The sequence below is a fragment of the Primulina eburnea genome, chromosome 13, assembly GCF_022965805.1.
Source record: "Primulina eburnea isolate SZY01 chromosome 13, ASM2296580v1, whole genome shotgun sequence".
In the NCBI taxonomy this organism is placed as follows: domain Eukaryota; kingdom Viridiplantae; phylum Streptophyta; class Magnoliopsida; order Lamiales; family Gesneriaceae; genus Primulina; species Primulina eburnea.
In genome coordinates, this window is record NC_133113.1 from 30,299,975 (window position 1) to 30,312,896 (window position 12,922).

General features: G+C 35.5%; 2 protein-coding genes across 5 annotated transcripts; one reads left to right on the forward strand and one right to left on the reverse strand.

The window, feature by feature from the left end:
* Positions 1-138: 138 nt before the first annotated feature.
* On the reverse strand, positions 139-4,629 carry LOC140810648 (sucrose synthase 5-like). The gene is made up of 15 exons (XM_073168508.1): positions 4,411-4,629; positions 4,139-4,271; positions 3,717-3,871; positions 3,414-3,609; positions 3,228-3,346; positions 2,924-3,140; positions 2,607-2,702; positions 2,359-2,532; positions 2,163-2,279; positions 1,916-2,082; positions 1,591-1,815; positions 949-1,515; positions 726-864; positions 485-642; positions 139-395 (listed from the first exon to the last, which is right to left on the reverse strand). The coding sequence occupies exons 1-15, from the start codon at positions 4,488-4,490 to the stop codon at positions 248-250; spliced, it is 2,691 nt and encodes an 896-aa protein (XP_073024609.1). The 5' UTR covers positions 4,491-4,629; the 3' UTR covers positions 139-247.
* A 1,628-nt stretch (positions 4,630-6,257) lies between these two features.
* On the forward strand, positions 6,258-12,578 carry LOC140809864 (cell division control protein 6 homolog B). 4 transcript variants are annotated; one of them, XM_073167622.1, is made up of 17 exons: positions 6,258-6,517; positions 7,037-7,118; positions 7,217-7,437; positions 7,548-7,622; positions 7,698-7,804; positions 7,988-8,094; positions 8,170-8,229; positions 8,753-8,826; positions 9,200-9,250; positions 9,425-9,474; positions 9,673-9,802; positions 10,704-10,793; positions 10,944-11,006; positions 11,084-11,179; positions 11,297-11,386; positions 11,759-11,918; positions 12,297-12,578. In XM_073167622.1, the coding sequence occupies exons 1-16, from the start codon at positions 6,317-6,319 to the stop codon at positions 11,789-11,791; spliced, it is 1,530 nt and encodes a 509-aa protein (XP_073023723.1). In that variant the 5' UTR covers positions 6,258-6,316; the 3' UTR covers positions 11,792-11,918; positions 12,297-12,578. The 4 variants fall into 4 exon arrangements, with proteins under 4 accessions (XP_073023723.1, XP_073023724.1, XP_073023725.1 ...); XM_073167623.1 differs by having other exon boundaries at positions 11,759-11,864; XM_073167624.1 differs by lacking the exon at positions 12,297-12,578 and having other exon boundaries at positions 11,084-11,153; positions 11,759-11,915.
* Positions 12,579-12,922: the final 344 nt, after the last annotated feature.

A 12,922-nucleotide genomic window follows, 5' to 3' on the forward strand; every position in this document is an offset into this window, starting at 1 on the left:
ATCTCGTGAGACGGATATCTATTTGGGTCATTAATAAAAAAAATATTATTTTTTATTATGAATATGAGTAAGGTTGACAATCTCACATATAGACTTACTCCTAAAGTTAATATGAAGGTTAATATGACAATTGTGTCTCGAAATTGAAATAAGCATTGTTATTATAGTTAAATCAAAGGCATTCGATACATGAAATGATTCATCTGCGATCCGAAGATATCCTCCCACTTATTAGTTGCAAATTGAATCATTTGAACCAGCCATACAGCTTGAACAAAGCATAAAGAACGACAGAAGAAGAGATGCATAAACAAAACCAGTGACAAGCACATGGTATACCAGCTGCTTGTGATGATACTATTTTCCCAGTTTTGCCTCGTATTCCACCGCCGATCCTGCAATTTAAGTCGAGTAATGCGATTAGACTGGAGGATATAAAAATGGGATATCAATTTTCTATCTTAGAGTAGGCGAGAAAACTTGCCTTCCTACTTCTTCTAAAGCCGGTAGTGCTGAATCTTGTAGTTCTTGTTCTTGTTCTGGTTTCAGTCCTGGTTTCTGTTCGGGTTCGGGTGGTGTTGGTGTTTTGAATTCTTGATGCTTTGGTTTGCTTTCTTCACCAGGGACGGCTAAATTCTTGGCCTACAAAATTGTTCCATAATTAGTTCACGGGGGAGTATATCTATGACTATAATAAAGAATGACTATAGCTTAGTGAAATGTACCAGATTCCGAAACTGGAGATTGTAGAACATGTCGATGTATCGCTGTTTAGCCTGTTTTTTCTCTTTATGCAACTGCCTCCAGAATCCATAGGTTAATCCCATGTTCAGAACTTTGTTTGCATAGATCTTCCATGTGTAGCTGCAAAAGAAAAACGGGTGAAACAACGTCCAACAGATATAGTTAGCGTAAAACCTTTAATACCATGTCTTAGACTATGCATACCATTCTTCTATACGTTTAAGGCCACCTCGAGATATCATATTCCAATACTCGTTATCTCCTTCACATTTCTCGAAAAAATCGGCAATCTTGTTCATTGATTCTTCACAGTTGTTAGGATCGATATGGAATCCAGAAATCCCATCCACTATAATCTCCGCTGGACCTCCTTGATTTGTGGCAAAAGTAGGCAATCCACAGTTCATTGCTTCGATAACCGTTAGGCCAAAAGCTTCATAAAGTGCAGGCTGAACAAATGCACCTTGGGTGTCAGCGATGCACCGGTAAAGCTCGCCATTACGGTATCTGTCAGTTTGTGCTGCTATCCATCTTATTTGCCCTTTGAGCTGGTATCTCTCAATCAAATCATGCATTTTCTTGATTTCCGCCATTTCTTCCCTATCTTTTGATTTGGATGGATCAAAGAATCCTCCAACAATAACAAGGTTCACTAAATTTCTCACCCTTTTGTTCTTTCCATACCATTCTGTCAATCCGGTAATATTTTTCACTATATCGAGCCTTGCCATTGAAAAGATAACGGGTTTCTTTCGATCTTCTAGGAAACCACTGCCCAAAGAAAAATATCAGTTTTGAATATGTAACTCACATGCTTGTTTCATTTTATTTCATTGATGGACTTACATATGCTCTTCATTATCGTCCTTGCTGTAAAGTAACTTGCCGATGGCAGATTGAAATTTGGTGAATCTCTTCTCTTTCTCCACGAATGGGAAGTAAACAGATTGATCAGCACCAGGGGACGCGATATTGAACTTGGGATCAAATATATTGATGCCAGAAACTACCCTATAAAGCCCTGGCATAGTGAATGCTACATGGCTTTCGTACTGTCCTGCACGGTTCTTGCTGAAAGATCATAAAAAAATCATTCAGTGCCAACTTTCAAGTGTGGAAACAGGCCCTTTTAACTGGTGAGGTAAACCAGTTGAGTAGCGAAAACACCAACCTTCCTGCAATTTCTTGGTATGTGCTGGTGATTATAAAATCAGTAGCATTCATTGCTATTAGATCAGCTGTGAACTGGGAAGAAAAATGGTATTTAGAATCAACTTCCTTCCACTTGACATCTGAATCTTCATACTTGGTCTTCTCCAAAGCATGAGCAATTGTTCCCTGGGATCAATACATGACCATTTTGGATTTTTCCTTCGATAGATAATTGAAAATAGAGAAGAAATTGTCCAAAATAAAACCTGTGTGACTCCAAGTTTGTTAGCCACCATAGATGCCACTAAGTTTCCATCTGTGTAGTTCCCAAGTACAAGGTCCGGTGTACCTTCCATTAGCTCTAGAATCTTGGCAGTGGAATCCTAGAGCATCATAGGCATGAAGAAAATTGAGAGTTCGTTCATTCGAAAATCAATATCCATGCCTCGTTCAGTTATTTACCTGAGAAAACCTCTCCAGATATGGGTATATGTCGAATCGAGAGACCCACTGTCCGAGAACTCCACTCTCGGTCTTAAACGGCACCCTGAGGATATGGGAATGAGCTGTGTTAACAATAGGCTCCATTTCTTGATTGCATTTGTTCCCTTGAGCATCCGGGATCAGACGAGTCACCTGTATATTTAATCAACTACTAATATATTCAAGTTCCTTGATCTATTTTTAAAAATTCTTATTTATTCCCGTACCACAAGAATCTGGGGCTTCACAGTCAAACCTTGCATCTTAATTCTTGATAAGAGTTCTTCCTCCAGAGCTTTTACTTGATCGAGAATGTAAACCACCTGTTCAGTTGTTTGGTGCACCCAAAACTTAACTACCAATTGTGCAATTTTTCAGGTGTAAAATTTTGTAACAAAACTGTAATATTTGCATACTCTATCCTAGCAGTTGATATGTGACATAACAATCAAAACAAGATACTTGGGCTGCTGTATAGTTTCAAAGATTTAAGTTAACTGTAAACGTGTCGATTGTATACTTCTTATCTATCAAAGCTACTCACCTGGCCTCCAGTATCAGGCAAGCCGAGGACATCCGCTTGTCCAAAGTATCCATGAATAGAGAAGATAACGATGTTGTAAATAACTGGAAGTCTGCTAAAAAACGCTTCCATGTTCACGGGATCGGGTGCTTGAAGTATCTCAGAAAGTATCCTCATTGTTTGTCCAACTCTTTCTGCACTATCACCCCATCCTTTCTCAAATCCCCATTCTTTGAGCCTGCAGTACTCAATGTAATTTATTTTACACACCAAGATGGATTCTAAAATATTTCTTTTATTTCATGAAGGGGTCAAAACTTTTTACTTTTGCTCAAGATTTTGGTAAGGCGTGTCCTTGGGTAAGGCCGAGATATAAACTTCTGCTATTACCAATGCTGCTTGAAGCTTTGATGCAGTATTAAGAGTCTCGTTGATCATTAGTTTCTGCGAGAATCGTCAAATTAATCGAACATCACAATTCTTGGAAGGACTTGTCCATTTGGGTACTTACCTCTCCACTATGATAAAGAGTGAGCAAGTAGTCAACCAAAGGCATTGCACTCTCATAATTTCCCCTTAGCATCATCGATGTCATGAACTTCGAGACATAGCTAAGTCCATTTCCGATAGAATTCGAGAGGACTAGGCTGGGGGTAGAAGCACCGAACACCCCAAAATCCACTTCCAAAGCATTTCCATCATTTGACCTGCGACAAATTAGCAGAACCAAAGCCTCGGTTTGATCACTATCGTTCATCAAGATATATCCATCAAAGAAATACGTACACTCATCCTTTTTGTGATTTGAACTCACCATTTCTCGTCAAACACCGTTTCTTTGAACTTCAAGTAATCTGTGGAAGTTATTTTGTCCACAGATAAATTATCGGCGTGCACCTTGACGTACTCCCAAACACCTGGTCGATGCCGGATTGCAAGGGCAACATAAGGTGGCACAATTGCAGCTTCCTGCAGATAAAGCTCTTGTCACTAGAATGTAACCCAAACTAACATATATAATGCTACTTTGATAGACAAAATGTACATATGCTGCCTCAGACAATCTCAGCTGAAAAAAATAAAGGTAAAAAGGGCATATTTGCGATATCTACTTGAAGTACATCTGATCCACATCCTGCATCTATACAAGTGTTGTGGTATAATTTTTACAATGGCATGTGCTGCACAAGAATAGTTTGCACCCGATGCTAGCGAACTCGAAGAGCATGCAATTACCTGTGTGGAGTTAATGATGCCACCAAGTGCACCTTCCCAAAGTTTTGATCTTTCAACCTTGTCCTCAATAGTTTGCTCTATCTCATCCTTCAAATGCTGGAACTTCATCAGCCTTTTTCCATTTTCACTGAACCTTCACATTTTGTTAATCATATTTACAGGTTAAAGCATTAATTAATAGAAAAAAGCAAGAAAAAAAAATCGTTATGTACAACATATTATGTCGATCACTCGATCAATCATTTTTTACGTTCTGGTCAAGATTAAAGTACTTGGAAAAGCATGTCTTCGTGTGGTATCGACTTTGTCTCAATGCATCTGCCAACGCATCCGCGGCTACAGACGAAGCCATTAGATGATCAAGAGATGAAAGTATATAATATTTTTTTGTGGGATTGTTCAGTTTGATAAAGAAATGGGATTCACTAGTTTATTATATACTTTTTAAATAGACACGAACATGGAATATTTTGGGAGTGTAACAGCCATGGAGAGGAAGAGAAAAAGAACATTTTTTGAGGAAGATAATGAGAAGAGATACTAAATTTAGATGAAGAAAGGAATTCAACAACTTTTTCAAGATTTCTCGTGTTTTTAAAAAGTTGAAGCTGAGGCAAAGTATTCTTGTGTCGTGTGAAATCTTACGTGAAAACATATTCTTTTCTTTAACGTTTGATTCCTTTGTTATCATGGTCCAAACGTCGAACTGATAACTGGGATAATTGGATATGGTAACTACCTTTCAAATTTCTTATCACGTTTTCCATTAATTTACATAAATTTTTACGTGTATGGAGAGATTTATATCATACTAAAAATTTAACTAGACACTTTTTCCAGAGTCGTACTGATTATTTTACATCGCACTAAAAATATTATTCGTTAATATCCATTTAAAACATCATTTTTATGAGTAGATGTAATGTGAGATAGTCTCACAGAGGCCTTTTTTCATGAGATCGATCGACAAGATCCATATTGATATATTTATCGATTAGGATTAAATCAGAATAGTTCCATTCGTTGGTATATTTCTCGATTAGGATTAAATCAAATCGAGTTCAAATAGTTATTATTCATTCATGTCAAAGATCAACAATTGAAATTGAATAGAAAATACCACTAAATTTTTTACTTCTGTTTCCAGCGAACGAATAATCACGAGTCATCAACTTTCCTAAAGATACTTGATAGTGTATTCAATCCCGAAATTAGTTTATGTGAATTTCTATTTGGTGCACCTAGCGTGAGCTTTAGCAAAATAATTTTAGATTTTATTTTACCGTGAACTCTGCATGAATATTGTATGTATGTGTACACATATATTTGCAAAATTTTTCTTTGCATTAGTTAGATTTTTATATAAATTGCAAAATAGGTGAATGTTATAATTAATATTTACTAAGGGGGTAACATGATAATTATAAATTTGTTTTGAGGTAAATTGATAATTACTTAAATAACAAAGGGATTACAAAATAAGGGTAATTTTGGTAATTTTATATTTATATATATCTATACTTGATATAGAGATTGATGTTTTAGTTGTCTGACTTTGTGACACCAATTAATTTTTACGAATTTACTTTATTCATTTAGATAAATAATGTTTTCATACACTTTACTCATAACTACGATATCTAATTCATTTTAAAATTCATAAATTCACATATTATCTCAACAAATTATATATTTAATATAATTTCATTCTAGTTATCTAAGTAATAATTAAAAAGTATAACAAACTATTATGAATCATCACGTTCTGTTATCAATCATGATTACGATTCATATACGTAACAGTTATTATTTTACACACATTGTGATTTATATATTAAGTTGCAATATTTTATTGATATGATCACATTCCATTAAAATAATATTACTATTGGACTCTTAATTAATTAATTAATATATTAATTATTTAAAAATTGAGAATTATTTATTTAGTGAAATGCAAACATTTGTGAAACAACTTTTATATTTTAATTGAGACATTGGGCTTATTCCCAAACATGGTCCAATTCAATCAAGAGCCGGTCCACGATGCTAGTTGGGCTAACTCTCTTTCCCGCCACCATTTTCCTTTTTCGCGCCATTGTCCACACAACAAATGGAACATCGGCGTACAGTATTTTTTACTCTCTTTCACCAAAAAATTATTCGTCTCATTCAACGATGCCAACTGTCGCCAGTCGCTTCACGACGCCGGTGGAAGATCATTTACCTGAGAAAGGAAGCGGGGCCACGCCTCGCAAACGCCGATTGAGATCCGATTCGAATTCCGACGCCGACAGCGTAACATCATCTAGAAGGAAGACTCCTAAATCACCTGAATTATGCGATGCGGACAGCTCTAACAGTCCTCAGAATGAGAATGTGAGCTCGATAAACTTACATTAGGTTCATACCGTTCTTATACATAATACGTTTGTTTGATTTAATTGTCAGTATTGATTAAACACATTTTGACTCATTTTAGCATCGGAATCTCAGTTGATCGCTATTTTTTTTTATATATATATATAAAATAACGGAATAGAAATACTGTCTGAGCGGGATTAAATTCCGAGCAATGAATGGACACGTTCTCCTGAAAAAGATTCTGAACCAAGTATTATTATATTGCTCTCGTTTTGTTTTGAATTAATGTATTTTTAAGTCGACTAATAATTGTATTCATTGCTATAAGTTAGTGTTCTTAACTGACGCTGGTGGTTAAATGTTCGTGCGAATTGATTTCTTCCATGAATCATTATGCCATGTTGGTTTTACTTTAGAACGTGGAGCGAAAAGTCGTGATTTTTTGTTTCCCTTGCAATTTTGTAATATCGTTCGTTTATTAATAATAATAATAGTATTACTTGACTTAGTAATCTATCATTTTATTTGACCCAGGTATCTGAAAAGTTACCAATATTGCCTGTGAGAAAGAGATTAATTGATAATGTTACTGTAAGGCCAATTTGGAATCCAGCAGGCAAGTTATCTTCATGCCATGTAGATATAGTGGATATGTTATTAGCTTAATTAATTTGGTGTTAGTCAATTTTTTAATGATGATTGATATATTAGTAGATGTGGAGCAAGTGAGGGTGATGAAGGAGGCATTGCACGTATCTGCTGCTCCAAAAAGTGCGGTGTGCCGTGAAAATGAGCTAAACACGATTTTAGATTTCTGCAAGAAATGTGTAAAGCAAGAAAAGCCTGGGAGTATGTATATTTCTGGATGCCCTGGAACTGGAAAGTCTTTATCCATAGAGCTTCTTAGAGAGATCCTTGTTAATTGGGCAAATGAGGTACCATCCTGAGCACTTGTTAAATTGTTTACAATTAAGTCCACGTTCTCTTTCCCTGTTCACCTTTTCTGTGTATCTGAAGCAAATTCCCTTGTTTCTTCCTAAATCAGGAACAAATGCAACCTCCAGATATTTTGTCAATGAATTGCATGTTTCTTGCACAGACGACTGAAATTTTCAGCAAGGTGCACCAATTCGTTAGATTATTTTATCTCTAGCTGATTAATATTAAATTTCCTAACATTCTTATTGTCATATAGATTCTCGGAAAACATTACTCGCAGAAGGAGCGTAATTGTTCTAAGTTGCCTCTACAGCTTCTTCATGACCTGTATTCCAAAAAGGATGCACTGGATGTGAAGATGATGTAAGAATCAGATATTAACATCCTAATGTCTAAGTTTGACGAGTTCCCATGTTTATCCAGAAAATTGTTTGGTTGCTCAGTAAATGTTTAGCGTGCTCGAGTGTTAAAGAATTTCTAATTATTAATATCATCTAAGCATTAATGTTTCATTGTTTTTTGCTAATTAGCAATCATGATTGACAGATTAGTGATTGTTGATGAATTGGATTATTTAATTACCAAAGACAGAGCTGTGCTTCAAGATCTTTTCATGCTAACAACAATGCCATTTTCCAGATGTATTTTGCTAGGTATGTGGGCGATACCCAAAACAATTAACATGTTATAATCATCATCTTTTAACTGGTTTGCTTTTTTTTTTACAGGCATCGCAAATGCTATTGACTTAGCTGACAGGTTTATGCCAAAACTTCGATGTTTGAATTGTGAGTGTTATCTTTTAATCTGGTTATATTCCAAAAGCTTGAGATTCATTTTGATGCTGGAGGTTGTTCCAGAAAATAGAAGAGTAGATACTCTTTCTAATTTGTCTCTAACTTTGGAATCTATTGGCTCCCATTTTCTTTATTTCCAAATTACCAGAGATGAAATCTTTTTCTACTTGCATTTGATAGCTATTTTGATCCCAATGGCTTTAATTGTTCTTCCAATTCCTCTGACTTAGGGTTTTCTCTTGAGATGGGTTCAAGAATTAAAATTTCTTTTGTTGCTCCAACTTTTACCTTTATCCTTTGAAGCACATGCTCCTTTCAAGTTTAAGCATCTATTAAATTTTGGTTACCTTTGTCATTGTCAGAAGACAGAAGATACTCAGTCCAACTGTCTAATGCTCAACTTAGTTGTCCTTTCTCTTTTATCCGAGTAGTTGTTGTTAGAAAGTTGACATAATTCTGTCAGCTTGTCTCCTGGTGGAAACATATTGACACGTGGATCTTCTTTCTCTGCTAGGCAAACCTGTGGTAATAACATTTCGCGCCTATTCCAAGGATCAGATCATTATTATTCTTGAAGACAGATTGAGGGTAAGCCTTTTTAACTTATTACGTCTAGAGAGAGAGAGAGAGTTTATTTTTGATCGAGTCTTCTATCAAGTATTCAATAGGAAAGATTTCATGCTGCCACTTAACTCCAACATTAGATCATGTATACAAGATGTAGTCTCATGTTGTTTAGTGGATGAAGGCATATTTTTGCAACATAAGACCACCAAAACACTGAAGTTGAGTTAAGGACTTTCTGCACTTCCTATTTGGAAAATACGATGTTAATTATGAAACAAATCCAGTTAGCTTATATCAAAGGAGAAAGCAAAGGAAATGGAAAAAAAATGTCATTTTGGCAAATAAGGATGCATTTTTATTTGATATCATTTTAATCTGGCTGCAATTTCCACAGGCACTTCCTTATACCGTCTTCCAGCCACAAGCCGTGGAACTCTGTGCTGGGGTATGTTTCATATTTAATGCCCTTTGGATAATAAAGAGTGTTATCAAGCTATTTGGCAAATCTAAGCATGTCGCTGTTATTTTTCTCATTCTTTTATTTAAAACTTACTGGAAGATTCACGTGTCACTTGAGGGTCAAGAGATTGCTAAATTTCTTGTGCTTGTGTTGCTGCAGAGAGTTGCTGCAGCATCTGGAGATATGAGGAAGGCTCTTTCTATTTGCAGGTTGGCATTTGATTTCTACATTCACCAATTTTTAATTCCCCTTATTTTTTGCTTTATTTAATTCTCAGTACCGAGCAGTAACGCAAATCTGCAACAGTATAAAAGTACTGCATTGGACAAAACAATTAATTATTTTTGAAGTTGCTAATACCTTTGTTGTTCATGAATTACTGCATTATTTTCATGTTTCTGTTATAGGAGTGCAATTGGGATGCTAGAAGCTGAGATAAGAGACTCCATCAACAAGAGTTTGTCATCAACTGGAAAGAACGACGATCAACTGATGTCTGCTGATTTCGATCGGTTGACTACTCCAGAAAATAATCTGGTAAACATTGTATAGCGATTGCATATTTTATGTTTCCTTTGCTGTAGGACAAAGCCCAATCCAGCCATTCTGAGGATAATTTCTTGATTATTTTCCCTTCATATTATGTTCCATTGTTGAGTCTTCCATAACCTGAGCAAGTCATTTTTTTCTAGAATCACTTGTAGTTGTGTAACAAAAAGTAATTTTCCTGTGAAAGACATGCTTTCATATCTATGATAATATCTTCTTGTTGATATCCTCTCACAGAAAGTTATCCCAAATTCCCAAGTTAATCGATTTATATCACTCAAGAGCCTTTGAAAATTCTATTACAATTTTAGTCTTTCCATCATCAAATTAAGTAGTCTCCTAGAGTAAACAACGGACTTACAAAATAATTAGGTGTTGGACTGTTGGAAGTTATGAACTTGTAACCAACCTTAAACTATGGCAGCACTCATAGCTTGCCCAATCTCTAACTGAGAAATGTGGGTATAATGACCGTGTGCTTGTTTCAAAGGTCACATAAATCCAATAATTAGTGGCGCGTATTAGTTAATTTCCTCTGTTTGTACGCTTGTGCAAATATTTCAGAGGATAAATAGACGAGTCAAGGGTGCTTGCGGTTAAGTTACTTCACTCACGGATCATTGGTACGGGGTTGAATCACCTTTTGGAGTGAATTGATAAATCAGTCTATATCCTCCAGTGTATTTTTAAAAACCAATGTTACTAATCACTTAGCAAATTTATACCACTCACAGTCACTCCACTGCAAAGGAAAATCCCACCGGCTCCATTGAGTATTTGTAGCCTGCACAGTGCCCCAGTAGCTTTTAATATAATTTATTTGCTGTCCTCACTTTTAGCCACGGCCTACAGGGAATCCATTTTCTCTTATGGTTTGATCTTGTTATAGGTGAGGATAGACCATGTTGCTTCTGCATTATCAAAAACATTTAAATCACCTGCAGTAGACACCATTCAATCCCTACCACAACATCAACAGGTAAGCTTTACTGAGAAGACATCTCCATAAAAACTCTTTTCAGCTGTAAAGTTATCTTATGCCTGGACATGAAATATACATAGCGGCCTGTAAATTTTTCATTGCCTATGTATATGTTTTCTACTAAATGTTGAATGGCTACTTCGGCAGCTCATACTATGCTCCCTTGTGAAACTTTTCCGAGCAGGGAAAAAGGATACAACTGTTGGTGAGGTGTGGTTTCTAAAATTAGGGCAATATAAGAAATTTACATGGCATCATTTAATGAAAGTCTCTATACTATGCTGCAGCTGAACAAATGTTACAGGGATGTATGCAAATCAACCTCAATCCCACCGCTGGGCATTATAGAACTATCAAGTATGTGTAGAGTGTTAGATGATCAGGTAAAACTAAACTACTCGTACAATATGAGAACATCTACAGACATTATTGAACATCAATGTTATTGTATTCCTCCATGGAAGATTGCATGAGCTTATGAGCACGAAATCAATTTTCAGGGAATAATCAAACTAGGACAATCACGAGAAGATAACAAAAGACGAGTAGCATTAACGGTAGATCAAGCAGACATTGCTTTTGCTTTGCAGGTTAGTTGTGCCTGATATTTTTGAATCGAAAGATTATTGCTATGGATAAGCTGTAATTTGAAAACATTCGCCAATTATCAATGACATAACAAAACCCATCAATTTCATATTTGTAGCTTGTACTAAGAGCTTCAGTATTTTTGTTTTTGTTTTTTTTTTTTAAATAGAATCTTCAGTATTTTTACCCATAAAACTTTTTTTCAGTTTATTTTGTTTCGAGACATTGTATTGTGCTTGACATATGCTAAAAACCAAAGGAGTTCGAAATGAAAACAAAATCCTTCAGCGAAACAGTTGCTTTTCCATGATGTTCGTGTGCCTTTACCGAGGACAATAACATCTTTTGTTGTAATTGTGCTAATTATGGAACAGGGAATTCGTTTCTTTCGCAACTGTCTGCAGTAGTTCAAGAATCATGATTCTTTGGAGGTTATCGGGTGGCTAATTCTTTGCCTGAGATCAAATCTGCAGAGATAAAGTTAGTAAACTGGACTATCTACTTGTATATGTTCATTTATGCCGCATTTGCCAGGTTGGTCGCATTTTTAGACTTTTGCATAGTCTTAAATATATTGGAAACTATTTTTAAAGGAATCCCCTACCTCATTTGTGTGTGTGTCTATATATATACGTAAGCTAAAAAACTACGATTAAAAGACAAGCCGGAAGCCAGTGGCTTCTATTCTCGTTGGGATTAGATATAGATGGGGAATCGAACAAAAAAGAGAATGTAATTTTTTTGTAACATATATATCCCTTGTATTGGGGTGTATATATGTCCCTTGTATTTGGGTGTTACAAAAAAATTACATTCGTTTTTGTTCGATAGTTTTTTCATACCTTGGTTTTACTTTTTAACTATTACTTGTATTTTTACCTTCATTAGCTCATTCTTTCATGTGAACGGCAGGTGGTCCAAGGACTAAGACTCCAAATCCTACTGAGCTCAATCTCTCATGAATTCAATAGAAGGGAAAGCATTTTGCGCCAACCGATCTTCAGAAATTGTTGTAGGATCGGGCATTTGCTATGTTTCTATCAAAGATTTAAGAATATAGGATGACAAATTTAAAATTTTGAGGACATCAGCTGGAAAGTCTAATGCAACTTGTTTTATTGAAGTAATATATACATCTTCCGCTAGTAGTTATATTGTAAAGGTAATAGTGAAGTTTTAAATTTAGAATTATTAAATTTCGGGAGATGTTGAATTTGTTGTTCATCTTGATAATCAAATATGGGTGTTGTCGTATGGCATTCGGTATGAGATAATAATCCTTCAAAACCATGATAAACAATCTGAAAAGATGTAGGTCGAACTATACTTTGAACAACACGCACGAGCCATTCAAGTTCCAGATGGTGTGTATGACATCAGGCATTAGGCGTAACACAAAAAAATATTGCAAATACATGATGAGACAACGACGGTAAACTAATTATTAATTATAGTCAATTATCACAATATTTTTCCAAGGATAATAAATACATCTGTTATGTACGAGTGGGCCAAGAGCAACCAAAATTGAAGGTTTT

Coding starts and splice junctions, on each gene's coding strand:
- LOC140810648 (XM_073168508.1), bottom strand. CDS start 4,490: ATGGCTTCGTCTGTAGCCGCGGATGCGTTGGCAGATGCATTGAGACAA. Junction 3,872..4,138: donor GCATCATTAACTCCACACAG/GTAATTGCATGC, acceptor CTTTATCTGCAG/GAAGCTGCAATTGTGCCACC. Junction 865..948: donor CTTAAACGTATAGAAGAATG/GTATGCATAGTC, acceptor TTTCTTTTGCAG/CTACACATGGAAGATCTATG.
- LOC140809864 (XM_073167622.1), top strand. CDS start 6,317: ATGCCAACTGTCGCCAGTCGCTTCACGACGCCGGTGGAAGATCATTTA. Junction 7,119..7,216: donor GCCAATTTGGAATCCAGCAG/GCAAGTTATCTT, acceptor ATATATTAGTAG/ATGTGGAGCAAGTGAGGGTG. Junction 9,803..10,703: donor CTACTCCAGAAAATAATCTG/GTAAACATTGTA, acceptor ATCTTGTTATAG/GTGAGGATAGACCATGTTGC.